General features: G+C 47.7%; 1 protein-coding gene across 7 annotated transcripts in view; it reads left to right on the top strand.

The window, feature by feature from the left end:
* MINK1 (misshapen like kinase 1) overlaps positions 1–13,332 on the top strand; it is a 965,829-nt gene that overhangs the window by 322,303 nt on the left and 630,194 nt on the right. For all 7 annotated transcript variants that reach the window (XM_085637899.1, XM_085637895.1, XM_085637897.1 and 4 more), the window contains exon 3: positions 9,210–9,266. In XM_085637899.1, coding sequence (XP_085494025.1) covers positions 9,210–9,266 — 57 coding nt within the window. The remainder of the gene's footprint in view (positions 1–9,209; positions 9,267–13,332) is intronic.

The following is a 13,332-nucleotide window of genomic DNA, read 5'->3' on the forward strand; positions in this document are numbered from 1 at the left end:
GAACTCTTCTCCTTCTCATCTGGAGGACTCTTCTTCCTGTCCTTCTGATGACAAGCGTGGGTGCCTGTCCGAGTCTCCGCAGTGGGGTGCCTGCGACTCTTCTGTGTCCTGTCTGGGGGGACTCTTCTTCCTGTCCTTCTGATGAGAAGCCTGAATGCCTGTCCGAGCCTCCACAGTGGGGTGCCAGGGACTCTTCCGTGTCTTGTCTGGGGTGACTCTTTTTCCTGTCCTTCTGATGAGAAGCCTGAATGCCTGTCCGAGCCTCCGCAGTGGGGTGCACGGGACTCTTCCGTGTCTTGTCTGGGGTGACTCTTCTTCCTGTCCTTCTGATGAGAAGCCTGAATGCCTGTCCGAGCCTCCGCAGTGTGGTACCAGGGACTCTTCTGGGTCTTGTCTGGGGGGACTCTTCTTCCTGTCCTTCTGATGACAAGCGTGGGTGCCTGTCCGAGACTCCGCAGTGGGGTGCCAGGGACTCTTCTGGGTCTTGTCTGGGGGGACTCTTCTTCCTGTCCTTCTGATGACAAGCGTGGGTGCCTGTCCGAGACTCCGCAGTGGGGTGCCAGGGACTCCTCTGCTTCTTGTCTGGGGGGGACTCTTCTTCCTGTCCTTCTGATGAGAAACGTGGGTGCCTGTCCAAGCCTCCGCAGTGGGGTGCCAGGGAGTCTTCTGTGTCTTGTCTGGGGGGACTCTTCTTCCTGTCCTTCTGATGACAAGCGTGGGTGCCTGTCCGAGACTCCGCAGTGGGGTGCCAGGGACTCCACTGCTTCTTGTCTGGGGGGACTCTTCTTACTGTCCTTCTGGGACTCTTCCCCGGCTTAGATCTTGTGCACCTGGTACCATGGAGGTTCCCCACTTATCTGTGTCTCTTGGGGTTCAACTCCCTTGTCTTTGGGTCCTTTGATCGGAGCTTCCATTTGCGCACCCCTGATAGTAGAGCCTTGTGGTGTGTTGTGTGGGGGTGAAGGGCACTCGTTATCCCCCCCTTGAAGCATCTTTACAGAGACGGACCCTAGAGTGCACCTCTCGCTCCTCGCTTAGTGCATCATCGATTGGTGAGTCGTTTCCACTCTTTGTCGTCTTCTATTCATAAACCCGCTCCGGGTTTGTGTTCCATGCAGTCACTTCCGGTGCCGCTGCTGGCGCAGAGCAGGTTCTCTGGGCTGGCTCCCAAGCTGCACTCACGGTCCAGTGTCGGCTCCTCGTAAAAAGCTTCCATGTGCTGAAAGGAGAGAGTGCAGTGCCTCGGCTCTGCCTCGGCTCCACCTACAGACCAGTTCCTCTAAAAGGCGTCTTTCTAAATCCTCAGCCCTGATCGCCGCTCTCTTGCTCCCGCCCTCAGAGTGAGCCTCTGGCATCTTTCTGTGCTTCCAGAGCTGTACTCGGCGGGTTATTGAGGGAAAACATGTCGGGGCGCTTTATTTCCACTGTCCTCTCAGGGACACATGCCTGCCATGTTTACTGGGATCAGTCTTCTGTTTTCAACTTTTAATATTTTGAGTTATCTTGCTAAGCTGTTTTTTTGTTCGTGTGTTTCTTGTGCTTTTGTCCGTCCATGGGGGTAAGAATAAGTCATTGGGTGGATGAATGCATGGATGAATGCATGGATGAATGCATGGATGAATGCATGGATGAATGCATGGATGCAGCAGCGATAAGGTGAGTGACAGACCTCATACCTGCGAGCTGAGTGCCTCGAATGCATTAGTCTCTTACGAGGCGTTTTCATTTTTAAGCCAGGACTATTGACATCGCAAGGGCTCGTGTGCCCTACATGCCGCCCTGTTCTTTGTCCACAAGAACAGCCAAGGGGTTCTTCATTGTTTCCTTTGAAGAGAACTGTGTGTGGCACCTTTGTTCTTCCAGAGCCAGCTGCATGTTGTTTACTCACTGAGATCAGAGGAAGAGACAAGGGCATTAGAGCTGGCACAGAAGACCCTCTCTCCAGGGCATTGGACCTGGCATACAAGACCCTCTGTCCAGGGCATTGGAGCTGGCATAGAAGGCCCTCTCTCCAGGGCATTGGACCTGGCATACAAGACCCTCTCTCAAGGGCATTGGAGCTGGCATACAAGACCCTCTCTCCAGGGCATTGTAGCTGGCATACAAGACCCTCTCTCCAGGGCATTGTAGCTGGCATAGAAGACCCTCTCTCCAGGGCATTGCACCTGGCATAGAAGGCCCTCTCTCCAGGGCATTGCACCTGGCATAGAAGGCCCTCTCTCCAGGGCATTGGACCTGGCATAGAAGGCCCTCTCTCCAGGGCATTGGACCTGGCATAGAAGGCCCTCTCTCATGACAAGGGCATTGTGCTGGCATAGAAGACCCTCTCTCCAGGGCATTGGAGCTGGCATAGAAGGCCCTCTCTCATAACATGGGCATTGGAGCTGGCATAGAAGGCCCTCTCTCCAGAGCATTGTAGCTGGCATAGAAGACCCGCTCTCATAACATGGGCATTGGAGCTGGCATAGAAGACCCTCTCTCCAGAGCATTGTAGCTGGCATAGAAGACCCGCTCTCATAACATGGGCATTGGAGCTGGCATAGAAGACCCTCTCTCATAACATGGGCATTGGAGCTGGCATAGAAGACCCTCTCTCCAGGGCATTGTAGCTGGCATAGAAGACCCGCTCTCATAACATGGGCATTGGAGCTGGCATAGAAGACCCTCTCTCATAACATGGGCATTGGAGCTGGCATAGAAGACCCTCTCTTCAGGGCATTGTAGTTGGCATAGAAGACCCGCTCTCATAACATGGGCATTGTAGCTGGCATAGAAGACCCGCTCTTATAACATGGGCATTGTAGCTGCTGTATATGACCCTCTCTCATAAGGGCATTGTAGCTGGCATACAAGACCCTCTCTCCAGGGCATTGTAGTTGCCATAGAAGACCCTCTCTTATGACAAGGGCATTGGAGCTGGCATAAAAGACCCTACCTCCAGAGCATTGTAGCTGGCATAGAAGGCCCTCTCTCATGACAAGGGCATTGTAGCTGGCATACAAGACCCTCTCTCATGACAAGGGTATTGTATCTGGCATAGAAGACCCTCTTTCCCACAACAGCGCAGTGCTTGTTGGGTACAGAATGTGTACCCGTGTGCCTATGGGGCACAGTTCGACTCCAGGACTTGCTCTAGGTACCTCATACATGGAATATTACTGCTGTTGTCACTGGCTGTAGTATTCACTAACTCAGCAGAGTGGACCTCAGTCTGTCTCCCCCTGCATAAAAGCAGGGGCGCTCCAGATGTCAGCCCAAAATCATCTACCCCTCCTGTCCGACCTGCCTCTTCAGGGGACGCCATGCTTCGAGCACAAGGCGAGTCGTCAGTCTCCCTGTAGAGAATGTTCCATCAGTCCCTGCTGTGATGGAGCCGATGGCCCTGACCCTCAGTGCCCGTGGGCCATTCCACCAGGATCAAAGCTTGTCAGTCACTTCCTTGACAGCGTCTCAGTAAAGCGCATATGCGTGGCTCCCACATGGACATCAGTGCATGTCTACACCCACAACGTTTGTGAGGACGCCAGGTTTAGGAGAGCAGTCACAGGGAGTCTCTTATCACATGTCACCATGCCATCACAACCCCCCCTTCTGATGCACGTCATACCTTGGCGCATCAGTGGTCTTTAAACTTCAGCATGGACCCATGGAGTTCTTGTCCAGACGGTTCTTCGGTTTCAGTGCCACCTGCCCCGGTCGCCTCTTCACAGGTTTCGATGAACTCTTCCAGGAGGGAAGTTCAAGGCGATTCCTCTGCGGTCTCACCGAGGCAGTGAAGTGAAGACCTTGCCGAAGGTAGCGTTAGCAAAGCAAACTCTTTCCATTTCTTTTCATGTCGTTTGTGGAATTGATCCATTTTACTAGATAGCTCTCAACATATCATTTACCAAGTACGATAAGTGTTCGAGCTAAGATCAGGTGTGCGGCGGGGGCATTCATAGAGCCTGTTTCGTAAAGCGCTTCGAACCCAACTGGTTATAGAGACGGCTCATTAATGTGAGACGTCATTGGAGCTGCAAACCCATTGAGCTTAAACATCACCTACCAAGAAAGAAGCCCCCTGTTGGACCATGCCTACAATCACACTTGCCCCCCCCCTCCTTGTTGGACCTGTTTCACATGTCTATATTCACACCTGCCCATGCCTTCAGTCCACCCCCCCCCCCACCCCCCCAGACCTGTTTCACATGTCTATATTTACACCTGCCCGTGCCTTCAGTCTACCGCCTCCCACCCGTTGGACCTTGTTTCACGTGCCTTCTGTCCTCATCTGCCCCCTCCCCCCAGTTTGATCTGTCTCATGTGTCTCTATTACACAGCTGCCCATCCCCCAACGTTTGGAACTGTTTCACGTGCCTATATTTGATACCTGCCCCTTCCAGTTGGACTTATTTCACATTCCTATATTTCATACCTGCCCCCTCCAGTTGGACCTGTTTCACGTGCCTATATTTCATACCTGTCCCCTCCAGCTGGACCTTTTTCACTTGCCTATATTTCATACCTGCTACCTCCAGTTGGACGTTATTTCAAGTGCCTATATTTCATACCTGCTCCATCCAGTTGGACCTGTTTCACATGCCTATATTTCATACCTGCCCTCTCCAGTTGGACCTGTTTCACATGCCTATATTTCACACCTGCCCCCTCCATTTGGACCTGTTTCACGTGCCTATATTTCATACCTGCCCCTCCAGCTGACCTGTTTCACATGCCTATATTCCGTAACTACCCCTCCAGTTGGACCTGTTTCACGTGCCTATATTTCATACCTGCCCCTCCAGCTGACCTGTTTCACATGCCTATATTCCGTAACTACCCCTCCAGTTGGACCTGTTTCACGTGCCTATATTTCATACCTGCCCCCTCCAGCTGGACCTGTTTCACATCTGCCCTCCCTCACTAGTTGGTCCTTGTTTTTGTCCCTACATTTCATGTCTAATCTACACTTGTGGTTCCCATAAACACTGAGAGCCTTGTTTCCCTTCAGAGTATCCCACTCCCGCCCCCTTAGATTTAGCTGCCGCATGGCCAGTGAGAGAAAGGCAGGCATGTAATACTGCCTTGCTACAGGCCAGAGAGGAGCGCCGTGTGGCCGGATTAGCTGGAAGAGTCTCTCCTGTCATCACCCTCACTCAACAGCTCATGGCCCCCTGTGCAAGGCAACCCCTGAGGGACATTGCAGAACAGGAAGGTCCCGATAGAGGTCGCATCAGTCTAGGGGCGGGTGATACCTCAAAGACGGGCTTCTTACTCCTACGTATCATGCAGGAGCTCTTGATTTGGCCAAGATGACTCCAGGTAGGTCAGTATTCCAAGTTAGTTCAGTTCTAATTCTCTCCTTTGCAAGGCAACACTCTTTTTCAGCCAAACTTCTAAAGTGAGGAAACTTCTTTGGTGTCGCTGAGCTTTGTCTAGAGTTGGGCCTTGGTCCTCGCACGCTTTGTGATATTCTTAGAAAGTGCACACATTTGTTTGTGCCAGCACCTGAGGTCTGCTTTTGGGACAGTCACACTGTCCCTGGCACAGCTCTCGACTATGAAGCGGGGGTGTCTTGGGTCTGAGATGTGAGGATGAGAGTCCCAGTACCTCATTCCCAGAAAGCATCGCCTTGGAGTCTACACACACCCCAGCTTTTTTTTTTAGAGCCTTCCTTCTGGGGTTGGTCAATTGACAACCATTACAGTGGTTTATAGTGAGACTTGTTATTCATAGTATGTTTCTGCGCTGGGACACTCCTCGGAGTAGGTATTGCGCGTTATAAAAGCACTTAAAAGCACTTAACATAGGCATGCAGTATCAAAATATTCTGTGTTTCTTGTTGATTTCTTTGGTTACAAGCTTGTCATGATATGACCGACTATAAGGATGTCCATGGATCTCATTGTGGCCTCCAATACTCCCCATGCATCTGAAGCGCATTGATTTCACATGGAGCTCTGAGTCCCTAGCATTAATGGTGCAAGACCAGAAACCCCTCTTGCAGCAGGAGCCAGAAAGGAACTGATGGGGGCTTCAAGGTCACCAAGCAGTGCCATTTTACCATCTTCAGCGAGATATTCAGATGGTCTGTTAGATTCAACTGTCTTGTGGGCTCATTCTAGTCCAGTTTCTGTTATTTCATCAGTGTGAAAGGGCGTTGTTACTAAAGTGTAATGCTGGTACTGCTGGCGTGCCATCAGTGCCTGTGTGAAGTACTGTCTTGACTGTTGGGATCCGTCAATTGGTGGGTGATGTGAATAAACTAACTTACCTCTTACCCTGTGTGCAGCTTCGTTATTTACTTTTTTCTAGCGATAATTTGGCGGAAGAAGAGAGTTTGACCTCAACATGAAAGCCGCAATGTGCTGGAATGCTGTTTGTTGTCAAGAAGGAAGGCCTTGATGGGCACAAAGTTCCACTACCTGAGCAATGGATTCCTTTTGCTGAGACCCTTGGAGTGCATTGTGATTGTGTGACAATTTAAACTGTTTTCAGTCCTTTTGCAACTATGGCTGGGTGTACATCAAGTCTCGTGTGACAATTGAAACTGTTTTCAGTCCTTTTGCAACTATGGCTGAGTGTACATCAAGTCTTGTGGGTGGAGGAACAATGGAGAGCCACCCAGGCTTGTTGGGTGACGTCACCGTGCATTGCTGGACGTCGCCCTGCATTGCTTGACGTCGCCCTGCATTGCTGATGTTACTGAAATGCATCTTGAATCTCTGCGAGGACGCGTAGCCTGCAGAGTGACATGGGCATATGGGCATATGCTGCGTATAAAATCATTGAAAGGGAATATTCCACAAGGGCATTGGAAACTGGAGCCTGTCTGTTGATGAGCCTTGGTGCACTCGGAATAGAAATGCTTCTTTATGAACTATGCATGTTTTTATAGAACCAATCTTAGTGGTGAAAAGAAACTTGCTTTGTTAAACCATTGGTTAGGTGCTGAACGGCACGATGGAACATACCTGTATTAGTGGATGATGAAGCACAAGATCTCAACAAATTGTTAGAAAGAGATTGGATCTATACCTGAAAGGTTCCAGTTTGGTAGACAGACACAAAAGAAGGATGCGACTGGGAAAGAGTATGTCACTGCTTTGAGAAAATTGGCAGTGTCATGCACATATAGAGCTTTTTGTTAAGAGAGAATCTGTGACCAATTTGTTCTACATTGCCAGTCTCATAAACTGAGAGAAGAGTTGTGGTTGAAAGATGAACCACCTCTGTGAGAAACGATTGCTACCTCAAAACGAGTTGAGCAGAGGTTGAACTGTGTAGATGAGTTGAAAAAATAAGTTAAAGAGAAGGTGGTTGTGAGTGTAGTTGAGGTGAAAGGGGGAATTAAGTCACAAAAGCTACCTCCTGTATTTAAAGGTAGTTGTTTTCGTTATGGCATGCCTGGATATATAGTTGATTCTAAAAAATGTCCAGCAGTATGGCTGTTTGCAAAACATGAAGCAGTCTGTCCTCCAAAGTTGTGAGTGTATCAGCAGAATTGAGATTTATGTCACATGGACTCTCACCCCCTCCCAATACCCCCCACCCCCAACCCCCACTGTATGTACAGATTTACCTAAAAACCCTCTTTACATTTTGGGCCCTTTAAGAGGTATGGATAGTTCAGCGCCCTGAGACCCTCGCGGGTGAGTAGCTCGTTTTAAAACCCCTGATTGATTGATTGATTGATTGATTGTATTCCTTGCATATTACCGTGGACTTGTTTTCAAGATGACCGGACAGTTCCTGTGTTAAAGACATTAATTTTAATTCTGTGGTTACATTTTTGCAGCAGTTGGTTCGTAGAAAAGGTTTTCTAAGTTCCTTTCTGACTGGCAATGGAACGCAGCTGTGTTCACGTGAGGTTGAAAGAGTCCTTGATGTGCAACCTACCCTGCAAAAAATGCTCACTTAACCATCCTCAGGCCAATGGGATTGTAAAACGTTTCAATAGAACTAATAAAGAGGGCGTCCATCTGGCCAGGGCTAATAATATTGATTGGAAAAAATGTTTTCAAGAACACTTTCTAGCTTACAGATTGTCCTCACATTCAACCACTGGGAAAACTCATTTCCAATTGTTTTTTGGGAGGAATACTCCATCCGAACTTGACTGGATGGATTGGAACAAGGGGTGGGTGCAGGTCTCTGATCAGGATTCATGGAGAGCTAGCGAACTGAGTTTGTGTGAAAACAAAGAAAGAAATACCTTGACTCCAGGCAATGTGAAGAAGGTGTGCATTAAGGAGGGTGTTGAAAAATTGTGCTCTCGTTGGTGCGGACAATGGTTGAAATGTACTCTTCCTAGGAAAGTTATCAAGTTGTTCAACAACCCAGTTAAGACCTGTGATGGACAGATAACCTTAGTCAGGTTGCCAGCGTCAATGATGATGCTGTGGTGGTAGAGGGTCGGAAGAGAAAGTTACCATCTAGTAATGAGGTGTCACATCATGCCTATGTTGCTCCTGAATGGAATAGGTCAAATAGATTCAGGTGACACCCTCTTGTATTTAAAAGACTACTTAGTTTAACCATTTACTTACTCGAGTCTCTCAGCTTTGAATATTATCCATTGTCTTGTTTTATAGTGAACTGCTTGACTTGCTATGAAATGTATTTTGTTGATGAACAATTGTTTCTTCCAAACGGTATTCTCTCCTTTGTTTATTTAAAATAGGAAATGTCCTCTTTATATAAAGTATTTTATTGTTCTTGTTGTATAAAGGTAAGATGTGTAATGTCGGCACTGATGATGTGTCATCAGTGCTGTGTAGAAAACTCTATTGCCCTCATTTAGTGAGAGTTCTATTAACACTTTTGGGATTAGTCAGTGGTGGGTGAGTTGAGTACATGTGCTTACCTCTTACTCCTACATGCAGGTTCATTGTTTACTCTTCAGGGGGGCTCCCTCACACATCTTTAGCCTCTGGTGAACAAGAGAAGTGTAAGCTGTGAGCAAGAAAAAAAGAAAGCCGAAGGCTGTATGGAGATTAGTTATTGCCATTGAATAGCAAAATAAGCTGGCTCGAGCCTTCATGCATGCTACTCAGGGCTCTTTGCCACTGAGCAGTGTGTAAAGAGTGTGCACAGAACCAGTACTTGAACTATACATCTTTCATACGATTCCCCTGTACAGCTTCCTGTGCACTTACCGCATTTGTCAGGAAAAGTAAAACTTAGTACTTAAACTGTTAAACTAATGCTGTCCTCTTTTTCTCACACAGGGCCGCCATGTCAAGACCGGGCAGCTGGCAGCCATTAAAGTCATGGATGTCACAGAGGTAGAGTATACTCTAATCATTCCACTGTTTGCTTTATGTATGATTCAGGAGTCCTCAGCCCTTCTGTACCCTTCCGTCCTTCCCGTGCCCACTGTGGCCTCACCGCTTGCCCAGGGTTCCCGCCCAGCTATTACTTTTCTTTGTCCGTGGCTAGGTCATCTGTGTGTGCCCAGAGATGCGGAGTCTATTACGTGGGTCAAAGTGCGCAAGTGCTTGGCCCAGGTCTCCAATCACTGCTTGTAACACTCTTCAGAGGCGTAGGTTGGACTTTCAGCTGAGTGGCCGGACCGAACATTGGCGGGCGTGTACTCACCCGCTTCCACTGCCCAAGTGCTGAAACCTTTGGGTATCAACTCCGTATGGGGCTCAGTTTGTTTCTGTTGACATGTGCATGAACCTGCAGAGCACTTCATCATAAACTACATCTTTAACTCTGTGGTAGATCACAATGACCATCTACTACAATTTGTTTCTGTTTATTGAACTCTGAAGTGTCACCGTGTAGGGTGTGCGGTTTGTATGGAGTTGTCCTTCTTTTGGTCCTGTAAAAGAAATGTTTCCATATTGTACCTGAGGCCCACCAAGGGGCAGTGATTGCGTAGGGTACTCGGCGCTTCGTAGTGTGATGAATGAATAGGAGTGTGAGAGTTTGTGGTTTCCTGTAAGCTTCAGTTGTGAGCAGATCTGCAGGGCCCTTGAAGTTACTTCCAGTGAGCATAGGCCCCTTGGCTGGTAACGTGCTGAGTTGTCCATTCTGAGCCAACCGCAGAGTTAGACACTCCAGTCACACGTAGTGAGACAGCTGGCAAACCTGACTGGCCTGGGGTGGTGGCAGTCCAGGCTCAGCCCCAGAAGATGAATTCCTGGTGTCACCAGCTGGAAGACACTCGTTTGAAGTGAAAGTAGTCATACTGAACGTCTTTCCACTGTATTTCAAATTGAAATCTGTAGGAGTATGTACACCGATTTGTTATTGCAGACTACTGTAGGCTGTTTGTAACATGTTAAAGAAAACTAAGCACAATGAAGTGGAAAAAAGGAAAACCCTTTTTGGTGACATTATCTTTTAAAGGGTTTGCCAAGAATGCAGTATTTCTCAGACCTGCCATTTTGTGTGTTGTAAAAAGGCTGAAGTCGGATTTTTGCCCTGGAAATATGTCGGCAGCACAGGTCAACAAGGATATAGAGTGCAGTGTTCTCATCTGCCTCTAGAGGTCACTTTTCTTTAGAAAGGGGCTCCACCTCCATGCATGTGACATTGACTGGCACTGGAAGAGCAGAGGGTCTTGATGACTGACTTAGAGGGTCATCCCCACTTCACATTATAAGAATTTGGGATATTACTTGAGGGAGGTAAGTACCCATCTCTAGTAATAATCAGTCCTTGACAGGGTGACCCATAAAGTAATTAATTTAACCTGAGCTCAACCCGTTTATGGCTGAGAGCAGGCAGGCTTAACTTGGAGGTAACGTGTGAAGTATTTTATCAGTTCTAAAAAAGTGATAAAGTAGAAAAGCAAAACTATAAAATCCCTTTAGCAATTAGAAAACTAGAGTAACATTTAATAAACACGATGATACCAAAATGAGAAAATTCTAATAAGAAGAACCGGAGAAACGAATATTTAAGTAGAAATAGCATCACAACGCACAAAGTGTCAATGATAGTTAGTGGTCACAGTATAATGGGGCGTAGGCAGAATTTGACACTGGCGGTGTGGAGTGTGGGTCGGATATAACAATCAGATAAGGTTAGAAAACGATTTTAGCTTCTGACTTTAGTCATTTAATACCCAATACACCTTAAGAGTACACTTCTAAAGCCCCTCAGGGGAGGTACTTGGAGACTTGCAGCATGACAGGAAGCGGCCAAACACATGGATCCAATCCCGCTCCAGATGTCACTGGCCTGCTAGGTAGTTGCAAGAAAAGACCTCTGTAGCTTGTTGTGTCCCTGTAGCTTTAACAGTGAGTCAGCCCAATGACCCTTGGAGTCTACTTCCTTGTCCTGTGTGTACAAGAGAGGGAGCAGGTCCAGTTTTCCAGGCTCTTGTCTGTCAGTCCTTTTCTGATCTTCCACAGATCCAGGAATGTTCTGAAGTTAGTGCCTGGAGATGCCACATGTATGTGCCTGTGGGTTGAAATTACCCCTGGAGGCTCCCTAACCTAAGGGCTGAAGGTTCCCGGGGCTATCCCTTACCAATTAGGGTATTTTCAAGATGGCGAACGTCTTGAGCCACACTTAAGGGCTGGTAATCCTAGTGCCCTGCCACATCTAACACAAAAATCCAGTTTGAGTCAGGTCCTTGGTCCATCAGAACCTGAGAGACAGAGGTGTGGTAGAACAAAACCGAGGGGGGCAAACAAAAGAAGGGCCCTGCCCCAGTGTCTGCTAATATGTTTCTATGATGGGGGGCCTCTTTGAGCTGCACCCCTAGTGTCAAATGGAAAACACTAGCAGCAGACCTGTGGAACAGGATGTAACATTCAAGCAAGGTTTACCATTTGAATGTTGCAAAGGACCCCCCAGTCCTCCTTGCATGCTCCGCCCAGTCAGGTCAGCCTCTTGTTTGCTCCTGGGAGATGTTTTGCACCAATTCACACCTATTCAAATGCTTATCAGTGAACGGCAGCAATGGAATAACAAATGCAAGTCGCTTCCAGGGACTTCTCACAGGGCAACGTAACTTTTAAAAAGTACCTTTTCCTTAATAGTTGTACACAATGTTCTCTTACCATTACATTTAATTTTGATTAACTATTGAAGAATCCTTGAATTATTTTTCTAGCTGTTTCCAAACCGAAATTGGCATCATCAGGTGTAATAATGTAACCTAGTGCTTTCCAATGAAGCAGCCGGCCTTGCTGCAGTAAAACTAGCTTTTGGGCCTTTTTCATTGTAAGGGTGTGTGGAACAGTAAACCTTATATGTCCTACTTGTAAATACCATGCACCCTTATCAACGATAAGGCTACTTAGGGATGATGGATTAATATTTGAAAGGGTTTATTGTGTCAAATGGCATTTTAAAACCGAACAGCTTGGCTTCAGTGGAGGCCTGGAGACTGGTTTGCTGGGCCACTGCAATGGCTGGCACAATGGCTGCTACAGCCCACTAGTGACATTTAACTGACAGGCCCTGGGTACCATCTGTGCCATATAATAGGGATTTACAGGTAAGTTAAATATGCCATTCAGGTATATACCCCTTTCAATCTGCTAGTAGGAGGGAGCACAAGCACTTTAATAATGGATAGCAGTAGTTAAGTGCAGAGTTTTATGGCCAATGAAACTACGGGTCATTAAAAAAAACAGGGTGACCCTACCAAAGGGCAAATTTCCAACACATGCTAGTGTGTTTTGTGGGCTTTAGGGTGGTGGGGGCACTATTCATTTAGAGCAAGCTGGAGTAGGAGCGCACATGCCTGCCTTCTGCGCGCCCTGTGATGGGCACTGAATGACATTTCACCTTCATTATGAATCGAGTCTGCCTTTTCCCACATTACCGAGCATGGCTGGAGGTGGGTGTGGCGCGAGGCTGACCCCATGTCTACACGCTCTCACTGGTTCTTTCACTTTGCTCTGTTGGCTGGTACTCCAGTAGTGCCCTGCTGGGTCACGAAAGCCACCCGCCCTCCTGTACATCATTGGTCTGAGGCCTCCATCAACAAGGGTTTGCTTTTTCTGGTCGGAGCGGATAGGTGGTGTTGCCTCGGTCTGTGAGCAGATGTTGACTTGGCAGGAAAGGTCACCCCTCTGACCCTCACCTCTGGGCAGGGCCACCATTGTGTTCATTGGATGTGTTTTTGAGAAAATCTGACATTGACTTGGTCATAAATACTTAATTCCACTCTGTTGTACCCAACCTTGTATTTCCAGACAATTACTATTTATATCACAAAGTGCATTGTCCCAACACACTCAGTTGATGGATCACTGTTTCTAAGCATTTGTATTTTTATTTGCAGTTTGTAAATAAGTGTTCCCAGGGTATTTACAGCCACCTGATGTGCCTTTGTTTAGGCCAGAATTGCCAGGCAGCCTATTACAGACAATCAAGCACTGC

This window comes from Triturus cristatus, chromosome 12, assembly GCF_964204655.1.
Source record: "Triturus cristatus chromosome 12, aTriCri1.1, whole genome shotgun sequence".
NCBI lineage: Eukaryota > Metazoa > Chordata > Amphibia > Caudata > Salamandridae > Triturus > Triturus cristatus.